Genomic DNA, 17,629 nt, shown 5'->3' with positions numbered 1-17,629 from the left:
ATGCGCTTCAATGTCAGTAAGTGTAAAGTCATGCACATTGGGGCAAAAAATCAAAACTTCACATATAGGCCGATGGGTTCTGAGCTGTCTGTGACAGATCAGGAGAGAGATCTTGGGGTGGTGGTGGACAGGTCGATTAAAGTGTTGACCCAATGTGCGGCAGCAGTGAAGAAGGCCAATTCTATGCTTGGGATCATTAGGAAGGGTATTGAGAACAAAACGGCTAATATTATAATGCCGTTGTACAAATCTATGGTAAGGCCACACCTGGAATATTGTGTCCAGTTCTGGTCGCCGCATCTCAAAAAAGACGTAGTGGAAATGGAAAAGGTGCAAAAGAGAGTGACTAAGATGATTACTGGGCTGGGGCACCTTCCTTATGAGGAAAGGCTACGGCATTTGGGCATCTTCAGCCTAGAAAAGAGACGCCTGAGGGGGGACGTGATTGAGACATACAAAATTATGCAGGGGATGGACAGAGTGGATAGGGAGATGCTCTTTACACTCTCACATAATACCAGAACCAGGGGACATCCACTAAAATTGAGTGTTGGGCGGGTTAGGACAGACAAAAGAAAATATTTCTTTACTCAGCGTGTGGTCGGTCTGTGGAACTCCTTGCCACAGGATGTGGTGCTGGCGTCTAGCCTAGATGCCTTTAAAAGGGGATTGGACAAGTTTCTGGAGGAAAAATGCATTATGGGGTACAAGCCATGATGTGTATGCGCAACCTCCTGATTTTAGAAATGGGTTATGTCAGAATGCCAGATGCAAGGGAGGGCACCAGGATGAGGTCTCTTGTTATCTGGTGCGCTCCCTGGGGCATTTGGTGGGCCGCTGTGAGATACAGGAAGCTGGACTAGATGGGCCTATGGCCTGATCCAGTGGGGCTGTTCTTATGTTAAGATTTTACCCTCCAACTGGGCTGGTACTTATTGCCAAAGTTGGGTAATTTCTGGGATAAAATTAACAAAACAACAACAACAACAAAAAACCCTGGGATGTGTTACAGGCAAAAAGAATAAGACAAAAAAAGTCCATTTTTCTGGGAATTATTTTCTATGTGTGTGCCTTGATTGGTCTGGAATAAAAGGCAGGAGCTATAACATTTCACATCACTTAAGCCAATGCTCACTTTCAGCCATACCTCTTCACAAGCCTAGGAGTATCTTTATGGAATTCACTGTGGGATTAGATCCCCAACAGAGGAGGATGGTTCCATGCTGTACTTCAGTGGGTAATAATAATCATCATGCTCCTGATCATCCTTGGTTGTTTTATTCAATATGTTCCTAGCCTAATTAAAACTCCAGTGCCCCACAAATATAAATCCACAGCATGAGGGTTCACATTAGTAATAAAGTACTAGTGAACAAAGAAATGGGGAACTGAAAGCGGAACTCATGGCTGAAACATAAGACAAGGCACAAGCAGCTTGTAGCTTGCATGAGAACTAAGCAACACATAGCTAGCCAATGACAATCAGAGCTGAGCCCAGCAAGTCCCACACCAGAAGAAGGCCAGAAAGCCCAACCAAAAAATGCAAGGGTGTGGATAAGAATGAATGGGTGGGAATGTAACTGGGATCCCAGTAACTGGGAATGAAACTGGAATCCCGGGCACAGAATATAATAAGTTCTGCCCTTATTTTTGCTGGGCCCACTGGTGTACCCATTTGGTTCCTGTTGCTTATATGCAACAATGGGCAGAAATGGCTTAAAAGAAACAGAGACTCAGGCTGCAATCTTTCCTGGGAGTAAGCTCCTTTTACTATAGTGGGACTTACTTCCAAGTAGGCATGCATAGGATTGGGCTCTTAAAGTACTGTATAGTTCTTTAAACACTGTTTAAAGTAAAGTATAGGAGTGCACTGAATTATTTAACCTTTTTATTCCTAGAAATTGCTTGGTCCTAATAAGACCTTACTCTACTCTGGTTTGGGATTTCTTCTTCTTATGAACCAAAAATCCAATCCTATGCATGCCTACTCAGAAGTAAGTCCCATTCGAGTCAATACTCCCAGGAAAATGTGGCTAGGATTGGGCTGCAACACTCCAGCCTATGATTTGTAGACTGGTGCAGACTGAATGTTGCTGCAACAGCACCATTTCACACTGAGTTCAAAGGCAGCGCATCCCCAACCACCAGGACAGCCAATTTCACCCCCACCCACAAGCAGATTAGCCCAGCAGCGCCTCTTCCCCCATGTGACGCAGACAACATGAGTTGGCAGATCCCACCGAGTGCCCCGCTGCCCCCTGGGAGTTGTAGTCCTGTTGCTGGGCTGGTGCGAGAAAGCTGGGATGAGGGAAACCACATTTCCCAGGAGGACCCACCCTTGTCCCACACAAGTCTGGGGTTGCTCCCATCAGCTGGGAAGGAGCTGGAGAGCTCCCAGGGTATAAAGAGGAGCCTGTTGCTGCATCCTGGATGGGGATGTTGCCTGCAGGCATGCGCTGGTGAAGCAGAAAGAGGTGCAGCTCTCCCGGGCTGCAGCTGCAACAGCTGCTTTGTCAGCGCTGGTGGGGCGAGCGAGAGGCTGCCTACCTACCTGCTCGCCTGCCCCTGGTCTTCCTTCCCGGAGCATGCACCTGTGGGCGCGGGTGGGCGTCCTGGGCACGCTGGTCTGCTGCGTGCACAGCACCCGGAGAGCCCTGGCCGAACCCCGGGGGAGCAGGCAGCCGCGCGGCAGCAGCAGAGAGCGCATGGAGCTGAAGCTGGTGCAGGTGCTCTTCCGCCACGGAGCGCGCACTCCGCTCAGGCCCATCCCGGGCGCAGAGCAGGTGAGGGCAGCGCGCGCTGCTGGGGAGGAGAAGCGCGCGGGCTGGGCTCGCGCTCGGCAGTGCGCGGGTGGCTGCAGGGCATTGCATTGCACGGGGGGGCTGACGTAGACGAACAGGCCTTGCTGAGGGATAGTCAGCATGGCTTCTGTAAGGGTAAGTCTTGCCTCACGAACCTTATAGAATTCTTTGAAAAGGTCAACAGGCATGTGGATGCGGGAGAACCCGTGGACATTATATATCTGGACTTTCAGAAGGCGTTTGACACGGTCCCTCACCAAAGGCTACTGAAAAAACTCCACAGTCAGGGAATTAGAGGACAGGTCCTCTCCTGGATTGAGAACTGGTTGGAGGCCAGGAAGCAGAGAGTGGGTGTCAATGGGCAATTTTCACAATGGAGAGAGGTGAAAAGCGGTGTGCCCCAAGGATGTGTCCTGGGACCGGTGCTTTTCAACCTCTTCATAAATGACCTGGAGACAGGGTTGAGCAGTGAAGTGGCCAAGTTTGCAGACGACACCAAACTTTTCCAAGTGGTGAAGACCAGAAGTGATTGTGAGGAGCTCCAGAAGGATCTCTCCAGATTGGCAGAGTGGGCAGCAAAATGGCAGATGCGCTTCAATGTCAGTAAGTGTAAAGTCATGCACATTGGGGCAAAAAATCAAAACTTTAGAAATAGGCTGATGGGTTCTGAGCTGTCTGTGACAGATCAGGAGAGAGATCTTGGGGTGGTGGTGGACAGGTCGATGAAAGTGTTGACCCAATGTGCGGTGGCAGTGAAGAATGCCAATTCTATGCTTGGGATCATTAGAAAAGCTATTGAGAACAAAACGGCTAATATTATAATGCCGTTGTACAAATCCATGGTAAGGCCACACCTGGAGTATTGTGTCCAGTTCTGGTCGCCGCATCTCAAAAAAGACATAGTGGAAATGGAAAAGGTGCAAAAGAGAGTGACTAAGATGATTACTGGGCTGGGGCACCTTCCTTATGAGGAAAGGCATTTGGGCCTCTTCAGCCTAGAAAAGAGGCACCTGAGGGGGGACATAACTGAAACGTACAAAATTATGCATGGGAAGAGTGGATAGAGAGATGTTCTTTACACTCTCACATAACATCACTACCAGGGGACATCCACTAAAATTGAGTGTTGGGAGAGCTAGAACAGACAAAAGAAAATATTTTTTTACTCAGCATGTGGTTGGTCTGTGGAACTCCTTGCCACAGGATGTGGTGATGGCATCTTGCCTGGATGCCTTTAAAAGGGGATTGGACAAGTTTCTGGAGGAAAAATCCATTATTGGTTACAAGCCATGATGTGTATGTACAACCTCCTGATTTTAGAAATGGGCTATGTCAAAATGCCAGATGCAAGGGAGGGCACCAGAATGAGGTCTCTTGTTATCTGGTGCGCTCCCTGGGGCATTTGGTGGGCTGCTGTGAGATACAGGAAGCTGGACTAGATGGGCCTATGGCCTGATCCGGTAGGGCTGTTCCTATGTTCTTATGACGTAGGAGGCTGACACTCCTGCAGGCCTTATTTGGGAAGAACGTGACTGCCTTTGAAGGCTGACCCAAGTCACTGGCTCCTCTGCTCGCCGGTACTCCTCTTGCACACTTCCCTGTAGAGAGAGAGCAGCCTGACCGAGGTCACCTGGGGAGGCTGCACACCGCGGAAGTGCAGTGGATGGGGAGGCAGGTAAGGCACAGCCTCCCCACCAGAGTCCTTTGAAAAGTACCACCACTGTGTGGGGTGCCCAAGTACTCACAACCCACACGAGTTGTGTGGGGAGGCAGGTGAGGCCGAGCCTCCCCAATGAGTCCTTTGAAAAGCACTGCTGCCACACGAGGTGTGCAAGCACATGCAACCCATGTGCAGAGCCCATGCGTGAGGGCAGAGGAGCAGGCAGGCAGAGCATATGGGCTGTGTGTGCTTGCGTACCTCACATGTGGCAGTGCTTTTTGAAGGACTCCAGTGGGGAGGCCACCACACGTCCCTGCTACACACAGTGTAGACTCATGTCCCACCATAGACACATGTCCCTGCTACACACAGGTGCAATGGGAGACCCTTGCAATAATCAGCACAGCCCTTCTGGAAGCTGCTGCTGCTGCGAGTTTTCAGCTTTAAAAGCCACACTAAACAGGAAATGCCTGTTGTGGGCAATATGATTGTGAAACGTGTGTGATTGTGAAACATGAAGAGCAGCAGATGCATTTGCTTGCCCTTGACGTTTGCTGCAGCCTGAACTGTAAAATGTGAACTGAAACATGGTTAAAACAGCTTGCTTTGATCCTGTCCTGCGCTGATACCTTCTATGGGTGCAGTGGTCAAAGTACAGAGGCGTAGCTATGCCATGCTTTCATACCGCAGATTATAGCCTGTGATACAGCTTGCATTTTGCCTGGAAAGTGTAGAAAATGCATAGTGAAACTCATAAGTGGTGTTGGATTAAGAAAACCTAAACTCCTGCACAGCTAAAAGAATGAGCTGTGCATGAGACCAGCTGCATTGTTATGACTTGCTTGATGTCAGGAGTGCAGACAGGCAGTGTGCACTTATCTCCTACCAGTCAACATGTGAGCAGAGAGCAGCATGTGAGCAGAGAGCAGCATGTGTAAAAACACATTTCTAGGTTCCTGGGGCAGGAGGTGCAATCTAGAGGTGGAACCAGTGCCTGGAACATCCTGGGTTCTTGCCTTGGATGGGAGACCGGAAGTTGCTGACAGACCTCACAATAGGCACTGTGAGAGTACATTGTGGAAAGCACCGGGAGAGGGTGTGGAACGCAGAGGAGACAACTACAGCGGGATAACATCTTGAGAATGGACCTACAGAGAGAGAACTGCAGCTGTTATGAAGCTTTGGAAGGTAGAGCACAGCCAAGAGGCTGGCTGCATTTGGACGGAAGCATCTGGTGAACTGAGGGTTCTGCGTCTCACTGAACAATACTTGTCAAAACCCTGTTTGAAAAAAATGGTGGATTAGGACTAGCCTGCCTATGTAAACCACCTTGAGCCGGGGGGGGGGGGGAGAAATCAGATAAAGGTGGTACAGTACATAAATAAAAATCAGTAATGTAGGAGCGTGGCTTTTATCTGGACACTTTTCTTACTCCCAGTTGTCTGCTTCAGCACCTTGCCAACAGCATCAGAAGGTCCCATCTAGAATTCTTTCAAGTGCAGTTGTAAGCAAAGCTATGAGCAGGACTGGCAAGTAGGGCTGGATGTCCCTTTTGGAGGATTAGAATCGGAGGATTTCAACATTCACGGGTTTGGTATCTGCAGGGGTTCCTGGAACAAAACCTCCACTTATAACACAGGTCCACCTGTACTTTGCCTTGTTTATAAACTTATTGCATGTCTCATCAATGCAGCTCACCAACGTAAAAACAGGCTCCTGTCTTCCCTCTCTCAAACTGCAGTTTATTTAGCTTTGGTCAGTTCTATAACATACTTTAGCCTTTTTGACTGGTACTAATAGTGATTAGTGATTTCCCCTGGGGGCTGGGGATAAGAATAGGCCCTCTGTTTGGCTGTACTTGTCGTAAGAGGCAACTAAACAGCCACCAGGTAGATGGGACTCTGTAGCCTGGGAAGGCAGCTCATCTGAGTGAAGGAAAACTCTGATCCCAAACCTCCACTGCCTTGTGGCTACATCCAGTTATGGAAGAGGCTTCAGGAGTCAACCATGAGGCAAAATCTGGAGCCGGAGTCCCTGAGGCAGTCCATGGCTGAACAGAGTCACATTCTGGCAATTCCTGCAATGCCGCTAGAACCAACTGTATTGGCCTCTGCCTTTCCATTGGACCATTTCAGCAACGTGGAGGGGGGGATTTGCTGCATGGAAACAGTCTATCCTCCATATCTACTTTACCCAGGCTTCGCACACTGGAGAGGACACTCTGTTCCAGAAGCACCATTCAGAACCACCATACCATAGTCTTCTGTGACTGAATAATAATAATAATAATAACAACAGGTATTTATATACCGCCTTTCTTGGTCTTTTTATTCAAGACTTTATTCAAGGCAGTTTACATAGGCAGGCTTTATTTAAATCCCTTATTAAATAGGGATTTTTACAATTTGAAAGAAGGTTCTTTCTTTCAAGAACCACTACATTCAGGTGTTACATTCCGATCTGGCTTCACATTCTGGCCTCCATCCTCCCACGCTCAGAGCAGATGGAAATAGCTCGGCTCAGCTTGTCAGCTGCTTCAAGGTCACACGGTGCCGGTGGCCTCGAACTGGCGACCTTGTGGATGTTATCTTCAGGCAGACGGAGGCTCTACCCTCTAGACCAGACCTCCTGCCCCCCTCCTGAAGGATGCCAACATGGAATAGTGATTATTAGATTTCATTTCTCTGTTGTAAAGAACATGGGGTTGGGGGGGAGCATTGAGCTAAATAGTTGGCACTGGATGTTTCTGGTCCTGCCTTTACTAGACCAGGCCTACGAGACATCAAAACTGAATCAGATGACAAAGAAGGCATTACGGTTTGGGATTAACCAGTGAACAACTTCTGCTTGTCTTGGTTGTGAACCCATTATCGCCACTGTGCCTGCTTGAGTTTTTTTAAACTAAAGATTATGAATGGAACAGTTAAGTCTTCACAAAGCTTGTAACTGACTTATGGACATTGCTGCTACAGGATATTGTGATGGCTGCTAGCATAGATGGCTTTGAGTGGGGATAAGACAAATTCATGAAAGAGAGGTCATCACTGGTCATTATAGTGATGTGCACTGGCCGAGCACATCTTTAGGATTGTGCTGTTTTCTGCAAGATTTATCTGTTTGAAGCTTGTGAATTCCTAGTTAAATATTTCTCTCCTGCTTTTGGAACAGGTGAAGTGGGATCCTGCTCTTTTGGAGATTCCTGATCAAACAAAGTTTGACTACACAGTAACTAACCTGGCTGGTGGACCAAGACCTTATTCTCCTTATGATGAGAATTATAAAAAAACTATACTGAAGGTGAGAGTTTCTCTGAATACATGATGTGTTTTCCTAAAAAATGATTGCCTTTCTTCTTTCAACAATTAAATTGATCTCTTCTGTTCCCAGGGTGGTGTGATTGCAGGGCAGCTGACAAAGGTGGGCATGGAGCAAATGTTTGCCCTGGGGGAACGGCTAAGACGACGTTACATTGAGGAGACCAGTTTCCTCTCGCCTACATTCAAACCTTCTGAGGTTTTGTGAGTCTTTAAACGTTTGGATTTCCCAACCACATTCCCAACCTCAAGATTTCCATGCAGAGTCCTAATTTGTTTGCTGTCCAGCTGTTGAATTCAGTTTATGCAAAGACTCTCCAACTAGCATTAAGTAGACCTCAAGTACTTTCATGTAGCAAAGCTAGTGTTTCACAGGACTTGATCTTGATGCCTGGCGCTACTGGTGGTCCAGAGTGGAGAAATCCTCAAATCCCCTAGAACATGCTGGTCTAGAAGCAGCAGTTGTCGTTTTGCTCCATTTCACTGGTAACCTTTTTTCTGTCTTTCAGTGTTCGTTCCACTAATATTGTTCGGAATCTGGAATCCACACGGTGTTTACTAGCTGGAATGTTCAAGCAGCAGAAAGAAGGTTAGAAGCAAAGGGGATCTTTGTAGTAGTTGGCTGCACTGAGCAAGAGGTTGGGAATAGATGACCTCCAAAGTTCCTTTTGACCTCCAAACTAACAGTTTATGATCCTATAAGAACCTCATTCTTTGGGCAATCATCCTTTTTCTAAAAGCATTTTTCCTGGGTGTTTTTTCTTTATCTGATGCTTTTTGATAGGGTATACATACAGCTGTAAATATGGTCCCTTGTTCAGGAAGAAACCACAGTATGTAGTAGAAATGTTTGTTTTGCTCTGTATTTCTGACTGGATACCCTTATTTCTCTTGGCACTAGAAATGCAATCTTGAGCCTCCTTTGCTCATTACATTCCTGTGTTAATTGAACACAGCAGAAGCAGGACCACACCACCTGCCTGGTCATGCCGCCAAGCACCTCATACTCGGCACTTGTTTGCAGCACCAAGCAGTGAACACAAGGCAAGTTTCTCTCTACAGTTCAAAACTCTGTCCGCCCAGGGTTTTTAATTGCAGGGAGAAACTCACCTTGCATTCAGTGCTGCCTCTGTAGACAAGTGCTAACTGAATATGAGGACAACAAGGGCATGGCTAGAAAATACTTGTTTTTAGTTAGCCAACACATTCTGGCTTTCTTTGGCTGCCAGGGTTCAGTAAAACAGGAAGGTAATGAAGGAAAAGTTGATTAAGAATGGGATTTTCATTTTCAGAAATTGAAAATGAGAAATTGAACAGAGTTCAACAGGTATGATGAACACATTAACTGAATTACTTAGTCCTGTGTGTCCTTCAACCAAAAGTGGATGATTTGTAGACCCCAAAGTTCTGGCACAATGTGGTACCTTAAAGTTTACAAAATCCTATCTTGGGAAACCATCATTCACGTTCCATAAACCTATTTGATAACAGTAACTTATTTTAAGTGCTTTGATGAAGAGCATAGCATGCTATAAGTATTCATTTACAAACAAAAGAATTGCAGTTTTAAGTTGTGTTGATGTACAATCAAGGTTTCCTGTCTCAATAATTATTTGGAGTCATTTTAATGCTAGGCAAAATATTTGTATTAACATAGTGCCACCACCCCTTCCCCCAAGCTTGGTTAGACTGTATTCATGATTTATTACCACCTTGGAGTGGACTTAAAAACATACGAGTGCAGAGGAAGGTCCCTGAGAAAATGTGCACAAATGAGGAAAGATGGCTGGGAAGTTATTTTCCTCAAAATTGGGCTCACAAGACTGTTTAATTCTGCTTAAATTAGTATGTGTTGGAAATGCTAATATCTGATGTTTAAGAAAATAGTTATATATGTTTTGGCAAAACCATTTCATTCCATTTTGCAGGGTCTATTATCATCCTAACAGATGAATCTGAATCTGAAATTCTGTATCCCAATGTACAAAACTGCCAACAACTGAAAAATATTCACAGGTAAACAACTGCCGTTCTACAGACTATGTTAAGTGCCCTTACAAAGACAAAGTACAGTTACACCTTAGAAACTAATGGGGTTACTGTGACTTGTTCACTCAAAGGCAGCAGCCTATTTTAAATTCATGAGTTCAGTTGACTTATTGGAAGTAACATCTCCCCCACACTGAGGTGTTTTTGCAGGAATAATTCTATACATTAGCTCTCTGGGTGTGGTTGGTCTTCTGTTGCATCTGGCAAAAAATAATTGCAAAGTTGACTCTTCTCTGAAGCAAGTCCAGGCTTGGTATTGTCTCTGTACATTTTGATGGAATCACTTTTATATGCAAAAACTATTATGGACTGATCATGTTAGCTCCTTGCTAACTGGGTAAGAGGCACTTTCTCAAGGGGGTGCTCCTCTTTTATTTAGCAGGGGGAGAGTCACCCCAGCAGTGTCTTTTCTAGTGGCCATCTGCTGGTATTTTGCATCTTTTTAGATTGTGAGCTCTTTTGGGACAGGGAGCCATTCATTATTTGATTTTTCTCTGTAAACCGCTTTGTGAACTTTTCACTGAAAAGTGGTAGATAAATAGTTATTATTATTTTGACATAGTCCCTAAGAGTGAGACATCCAAGCAAAAAAGCAACATAGCTCCTGTTCTGTGGCAAAACAATTTTGTGACCATGCTGAGTATATTCAATCTTGTGAAGAAGAAAATTGATGAACAAAATCCTAGAAAGCTAATTTGGCAAACTGTACACACATTGCATTAGATATTCAGATGACAATGATAAAAGCATCTATTTCACCTTTTACTATAGGCTTCATGTAAGAATCCCTGCTGTGTTGGAGCCCTTCTGTAGCAGGACTTCCAGATGTTTGGCAAAGCCACTGAATGTCATTGTCTAACCTCTGGGTAACAGAGCACTAAGCTGCAGGGCAGCACACCTTGGGGAAACCGTGGTCCTCAGGTAGCTGTTATGAACTGACTCTTCCCAATTTAATTTTAGAGATCGGTTAATGTGCTTGTGATGAGCATTGTTTAGAATTGGTATGAAAAGGTCTGCTCTGCTTTCCTGATAAAGTGAACTGCTGTTGCACTCACTGGAAAACTCAAGCAAAACCAAGAAGTTTACAGTAAAAACCCCTGGGAGCAAACTCCAAATCCCCCATCTCAGGTGATTGAGATAAAAGCATTTAAATAAGGCATACTTGGCATATGGCAGGTTCTGGGAGGTCCAGGCTGAGTTGTCCATAAAGTAGACCAGGGTAGCCTTCTCAGACCAGACTGCCACAGGTCACCTGTACCATCTGCTGCCTGCTTGCTGGTGCTACTGTTCTGCACTTCCTGGATTTAAATGCTTCTCTCCTCTCCTGGTTCAGATCCAGGAAGGGCAGACAGATGTCATGTCACTTCATAAATAGAAGAGGAGGCTGCCATTTGGCATAGAAATATGCCATGCACCACTAGGCAAAGAGATAGTGGCATTTGGTGTCCCACCTCATGTACAGCCAGATTTTGGGCTGGACCTGTAAGAAGAGGCAATAGGGAAAGAGCTATTTTCATTTCGTACAAATATCCAGAAAAAGATGTCCTGTTTTTAAATTGGCAGAGGTGCATAACAGTAATTTCCACATTCTCCTTAAGAGCACACACTTTTCTTTTATACTCATTCTGAATCCCAGAAACAATCCTACACTTCCTTTCAACTTTGCTTACCTTCACAACCCACTTTGTTGTCCATAGTGGGTTCTGGGCCTGCCAAGTCCAGGAAGCTGCCAAGTCCAGGATGCTGCATATGCCAATATGCACCATATTCCTGCCAAGTCCAGGAATATGGTGCATGACCCAGAAGCAGCTTCCTTGTCACACATAATGCCTGGACTCTGTGGGCCATGACCACACTGAGGAATCCTGTCCTAAAGCATTTATTTTCCTTTGACAGAGAAATATATGCCAAAGTGGCTCTACAGGCAGACTTGTCTGATGACCTGAAGACTATTAAAGAGAAGATCGGCATTGACAGTGAGAAACAAGTGGATTTTTTTCTCCTCTTTGACAACCTCCTTGCAGAACAGGTATGCTACATCTTGGTAGAAACATCTTTTCTAGTGCTGAGATGGAAATTGTCACTACATTTTTGACCTCAGATTGGGTTGATAGGGGCTGAAACTGGAGTTGACTTCCAGGGAGGCCTAGGGAAATTGAGACTTGGGGGCAGCTTACCATTAAAGGGCAAGAGGCAGTTTATTTTCTTAAGTTTGCTTCCCCCTTCCCAGCTGCTTGTTTGGTGGTGGTAGCAGTAATAGTATGGAACCGTAGTCATGCAGAACCCTTTTTACTAGATAATTCCATTCTCCTAATAACACTTGTTGAAAGTGCATGGTGGAGTCAGTACTGGAGTAAACACTGACTACACAATGTGCTCGTGCTTAATCTTGTCACTGTAGGCAAGAGGTGTGTGTGTGTTAATTGCGCTATTTTGCCTTCCAGGCCCATGATCTACCAAGCTGCCCTGCTCTTAAGAATTTTCTGCCAACAATTGAGCACAGAGTCATTGACTCTTTCTATGCTTCAGGCACAAAATACAGTTCAAGGTGAGCAGTCCCAGGGGATGGGGGGGGGGGAAGATGGAATGTAACTAGGATTTATATGCTGACATAGCTGTTTATATACCTGCAACAGGAAGCATGACTTAAGTTTTTTCATAAGTAGTTTTGTGTAGTTTGGATTTAGGCTAGTGTGATCTACTGATTTCTAATCTCTTAACCTACACTTGTAGGTTAAGACCAGCTATCTAGGAAACCAAAATCAGACAACATTACAATGTTATGAGCTTGGTTAGAAAAGTAGGAACTTTAAAAGCTGACTCCTTTTGTTCATATTTTCAACTAGGGAGTCTCTTCAGATGTCTGTGGGTCCTCTTCTTTGTACAATGGAGAAGAATATTAAGGAGGCAATAGATCCTTCCACTCCTGCTATCAAAGCCAGGTACATAAATTACTAATATCTGTACAGTCTCTTCTTGCTTCCACTTGCAATATGTATAATCCAGAAATACCAGTTGCTACACTGAGCACAGACATGCAAAGGATACCTGCTGGCTAAAAATATATAAAAGCAAAACCAAAACAAGCAGAAACTGGAAGTAGTATTGAGTGAAAGGAACAAATAAGCATCCAGTCTGGTCTTGTGGCAAGTTCTCATCCATTCAAACAGGGCAGTTCTTTGTATTTGACTTTTTTCTATTTCTGTTGAGGAATGCTAAGGAGAGTTGACAGACCCACCAGTTCTCCAATATTTGAGATTTGCTTTACCGTTTTTAACATTCAAACTGTAACCAGTAAAAATCCACTTCTAAATAGCCCTAAGAGCCCAACCTATCCAACTTTCCAGCACCAATGAAGTCCTGAGATAAGGGAACAAATGTTACCTAACCTTGAGGAGGCCTCTGTGGCTCCTCCCCCCCAGTGCATGCCAACAGCTGCATCAGAGGTGGAAAGTTGGATAAAACTTGGTTAACATGAAGATCTCAAACTTGGGTCCACAGGAAGTCTGATAAATGAGAACTGCATATGGAATTGCCTGCATGCAATATCCAGAGAAAATGGAAGCATTCTTAGCTCAGTTTACACAGTCATCCTTGAATGCAAGAAAACACATTACCAACATAACTTATACTTTTACATAGAAAAAGTAGGGGGTATGACTACAAATTGCTAATACTTCTGACCCAGTATAACAGTTTTTTCCTTTAGGAAGCTCATGCTATATGCTGTTCATGATGTTACCCTCCTTCCACTGCTGATGGCTCTGGGACTCTTTAACTTCAAGTGGCCTCCATATGCTGCAGATTTGATATTGGAGCTTTACCAGCATTCCAAGGACTGGTTTGTACGGTTGACCTATAATGGAGAGGTATGAACTTCAAGCTGATAGTCACACACCCATTCTTTACCAGACAAGAAATAATGATGCTGTAGAAAAATGCTTAATTTCTTTTGCTAGCAGTGCCTACAACTTGATAACTTTGGTTTCTTTCAACAGGAAGTGGTTCCAAGAGGATGCAGAGCTGGTCTCTGTCCATTGGAGGACTTTCTGAATGCCCTTTCAGCCTATAGTATGAAACCTGCAGAATATAACATGCTTTGCTCACAAACAGAAGAGATGCTATCAACAGATTAGTGATACTAATTTATTCTATTCTGTCTTGTTTCTAAATACAGTACCATAAAAACAAGATACTATCTTATAAGTGAGCTACATTTATCTGGTATAGTAACAGACAGCTTGTTCCAGAACCGGGGCTGAATGCTGCTATTCCATTTTGGAAATGGGCTTCAGTAGCAGAATATAAGTATGTGCCCAATGGGACACACGACTGCTACAGTGCAAGATTTAATGGTAACTCAATATGGACTACTAGAACATATAATTCTGCCTGAATGAAACTAGAAATGGATTCCAGAAAGTTATCACCTCTTGTGCTTCTGACCTCAATTTTGCATTAAAATGTTGTGGCCTTCCTTGCAGAAGTTCTTAATATCTTTTAATTAAGGTATCAATTTGTACTAAGTCTAATCCTATTTTGCTATAGAACTTAATATGAATCCCTTCTAGTTGCAGTAATAAAATAGGAAGGGAAAAAGCTGCCACTATCTAAGCAACTAGCTTCTAGCCACAGCATAGAATTTCTATCCATACCAGCTTTCTTCCTCTCAAAGGAACACTAATTTTGGATTGTCCAGTGTTTTTGAAGCGAAGACTAAGCTTGTTAAGTCTGCAGCAAAAGGATTGTTTTCCCATTTTAGAACTAAACTATCCTTTTTGTCATGGTTTCTGTAGCCTTAGTGTTACTGGATTTTGTAGCCACTTTATCATAAATGGCTGATGTTAAAGTGGCAATGCCAACTCAGTGTGCAAATTATGGTAGCGGTCCTTTGACAGAAGTGAGAGTGGAGCCTGAAATGAAGACCAGAATTATCTCTAAGCTAGGAAAATGGGTAGCAAGATGGCAATGAGCTTCAAAGTAAGTGTTAAGTACTGCACATTGGGGGAAGAAATCAATGAGTTCTGTGCTGTCTGAGAGAAGAGAGATCTTAGAGTGGTGGTAGACAGCTCAATGAAATGACTTGGTGTGCAGTGGAAGTGAAGGCTAATTCCATGTTCTGAATAATGTCTGTTATGCCACTGTACAGATTTATGGGAAGCACATATCTGGAATATTATGTCTAGTTCTGGATACAGTGGAACTAGAAAGGTGCCGAAGAGGACCCAGGGAACCTTCTTTTTGAGAAAAGGATAACTATTTTCTAGAACAGTGGTTCTCACACTTTTAAGAATGAGAATCTCTCAAGACCCACTGGAAGTGATGTCATGACTGGAAGTGACATCAAACAGGAAAATTTAACAATCCTAGGCTACAATCCTACCCACACTTACCTATGAGTAAGTTCCATTTACTATCATTGTTAAAAGCATATACATAGCCTGTTAAAAGTAGATGTGTAACATTTCCCTAAATGCAGTCACATCCCATAGTAGCATTGTCTATTAAAAATAAAATATTGAAATGAATGGGAACCCACCTAGTGGGTCCTGACCCACAGTTTGAGAAACACTGTTCTAGAAAGAAGGTGCTGGGGACGACGACAATTGAGACATGAGATTTATGGAAGGGATGGACAGAGGGATATTTTTCTCACAGAACACCAGAGCCAGGGGCCATCTACTAAAATTGAATGGTGGGAAAATTAACAAAATAAACATTTTCCCAGTATGTAATTTATGGAACACCTTACCATAGGATATGGTGATGGCACTAGCTAGATGCCTTTTGAAGGACAGTAGACAGATTTGTGGATGAAAAGTATCACATGGGACAAGCCATAATGACTGCAACCTCCAGGTTTTAGAGGTAGCTTATCTCTGAACAGCTGCAAAGAAGTGTCAATAGGATAAACAGTCAGCTCATCAGCTGGAGTTAGGTTCCTGGAAACCCTAGCATATACCAAATCATTGATCCTAGGTTGAGGTGCCAGCAGAAGACCTTCAGAATGGCTGTGAGAAGCTATCTGCACCATTTTGAGGCTTCCCACAGCAATTTTAAAGGGCTCCATGCTATTTGGGAAATTCTTGGCTGGTAAATGGTGCTGCTGAATAGCATGGAAACTTGACTACTATAGCTGAGAACAGACTGTATCACAAGATGTAGGTGACAATTCATTTACATAAGCAAATCTGCACATAGAAAAACATGAATAGAGAACTGATTGCCATTATCTTCAGTGCTCCAAGGCATCCCATGGGCCACTGCAATAGAGGAAGCTGGATTAGATGGGCTCTTGGCCTGATCTAGTTGGGGGGAGGGGTTGTTTTTTTTTTATAGGTAAGCATGCCATAAGCTACAATGCTATGCTTACATTAGCCTCTGTTAGAAGGTCAGATTGAATAGATCAGCAATTCTCACAAGTTTGAAAACTCCACAGGTTTGAGAACTGCTCTAAGGCTGCAGGGGAAGGGGTGGTGATGTGATTGCAAAGATCATGCTACTGCTGGGAACAGAAGGGGTTTTTTGGTACTTACCTATGCCAGCACCAGCCTCTGGGGTGTGGGGCTCTGCAGGGCTTCCTGCACCTAAGTGAACTGATCACAACTCACTAACTTTTCCAAAGTGTGGGGAATCCTGCATTAGGGGTCCAGGAGATTCCTTGCACCCTCAAGTCCAGTGGCAGCATAGGCACTCTCTCCTTTTGGAGAGGGTGTCACTCCCTTCCCTCACACCCTACCTCCTAAGGGGGCAGAGACAAGGCTTCTCTGGCTGCTAGGTTGTGACACAGCAGTTTGTTTCCTGCCCTTTCAACATCTATGGAGGGGTTCTCAATGTTAAGTAGGAAAACCCCAAATTCTAATCTGGTTAGTGATAGCAAGCTTTCTTGCTTGCTGAGAGAATAGCTCTGGACATTGTATTTTACTACAGCTCATGCAGCATTAACTATCTCAAGTCAACTAAACTATATACAACCTTGTTCCTTTGAAGTGCCTCCCCTTCTCCTACTTTGCTCCCTATAGCAATGCTTGGATTAACCAAGGAAGACCTGGTTTGGTTAACAGGGCTGAATTCAAAACACATCACTTTCTAGCTTCATAAGCTATGCTGAAGAACTTTACCCCAGCCATGAGTAGTTCAGTGAACCTTCCCAGAAATTTGTGGTAGAGAAGATATCCTCAGAATTGAAATGAAGGCTTAAAGTGCCTTGTTGCCCTAGACAGTGGTTCTCAAACTGTGGGTTAGGACCCACTGGTGAATCACCAAAAGATGATGAAAAGATCAGATAACTAATTGCCTCAAGCAGTAGTTGCTAATTACCCTGAAAATAGCTCAGCTTCTGCAGTTTGCAAGCATGTGGAAGTATAAGGAGAGGAGGGTCTTTTCTGGCTATATCTTTCTAGATCTTTAAAAGTCTGGTAAACCTAGGTGTGTCCGTATAAGAATGTTTTAAAAAGTGAGTCTGGGTGTTAAAGTTTGGGGACTGCCCTAGAACAAAGTTTCAGGCCCTCATAGCAGAATTTGCCTGCTTGAAAGAACCTTCAGGGAACACTATTTACAGTCTTAAGTTCATGCTTGGTGGTATAAAGGGCTGGAAATATATCCATTTCAAACCCTATGGGGTAAACTAGATGAACCAATGGGGTCTGGATTTAGTTGAAGACAGCCACATTACTTAAAGTGGTGGGTTTTGACCCACCAAAGGAAAATGGGGCCATTTCCCCCTTAAGGGGGGAAATGACTTAACCTGGGGCATTGAGAAGCCTCCCAGAGGGTCCTGGAAGCTCACAGCTCCCTCTGCAACA

General features: G+C 44.3%; 1 protein-coding gene and 1 long non-coding RNA gene across 3 annotated transcripts in view; one reads left to right on the top strand and one right to left on the bottom strand.

Annotated features, from left to right (window-relative positions):
- The window catches only part of LOC136643799 (uncharacterized), a 31,442-nt gene extending 28,685 nt beyond the window's left edge, over positions 1-2,757 (bottom strand). Inside the window, exon 1 of the long non-coding RNA XR_010794059.1 lies at positions 2,552-2,757. This is a non-coding gene — a long non-coding RNA (uncharacterized lncRNA). The remainder of the gene's footprint in view (positions 1-2,551) is intronic.
- Positions 2,371-14,301, top strand: ACP6 (acid phosphatase 6, lysophosphatidic). Of its 2 annotated transcripts, XM_066619139.1 has the most exons (10): positions 2,371-2,783; positions 7,630-7,758; positions 7,849-7,979; positions 8,285-8,364; positions 9,704-9,791; positions 11,721-11,853; positions 12,269-12,372; positions 12,671-12,766; positions 13,534-13,693; positions 13,823-14,301. In XM_066619139.1, the coding sequence occupies exons 1-10, from the start codon at positions 2,586-2,588 to the stop codon at positions 13,958-13,960; spliced, it is 1,257 nt and encodes a 418-aa protein (XP_066475236.1). In that variant the 5' UTR covers positions 2,371-2,585; the 3' UTR covers positions 13,961-14,301. The 2 variants fall into 2 exon arrangements, with proteins under 2 accessions (XP_066475236.1, XP_066475237.1); XM_066619140.1 differs by lacking the exon at positions 13,823-14,301 and having other exon boundaries at positions 13,521-13,607.
- Positions 14,302-17,629: the final 3,328 nt, after the last annotated feature.

The sequence above is a fragment of the Tiliqua scincoides genome, chromosome 3 (assembly GCF_035046505.1).
Source record: "Tiliqua scincoides isolate rTilSci1 chromosome 3, rTilSci1.hap2, whole genome shotgun sequence".
In the NCBI taxonomy this organism is placed as follows: domain Eukaryota; kingdom Metazoa; phylum Chordata; class Lepidosauria; order Squamata; family Scincidae; genus Tiliqua; species Tiliqua scincoides.
Note: the sequence above shows the minus strand (reverse complement) of the source record. Positions and strands in the feature narration are given on the sequence as shown.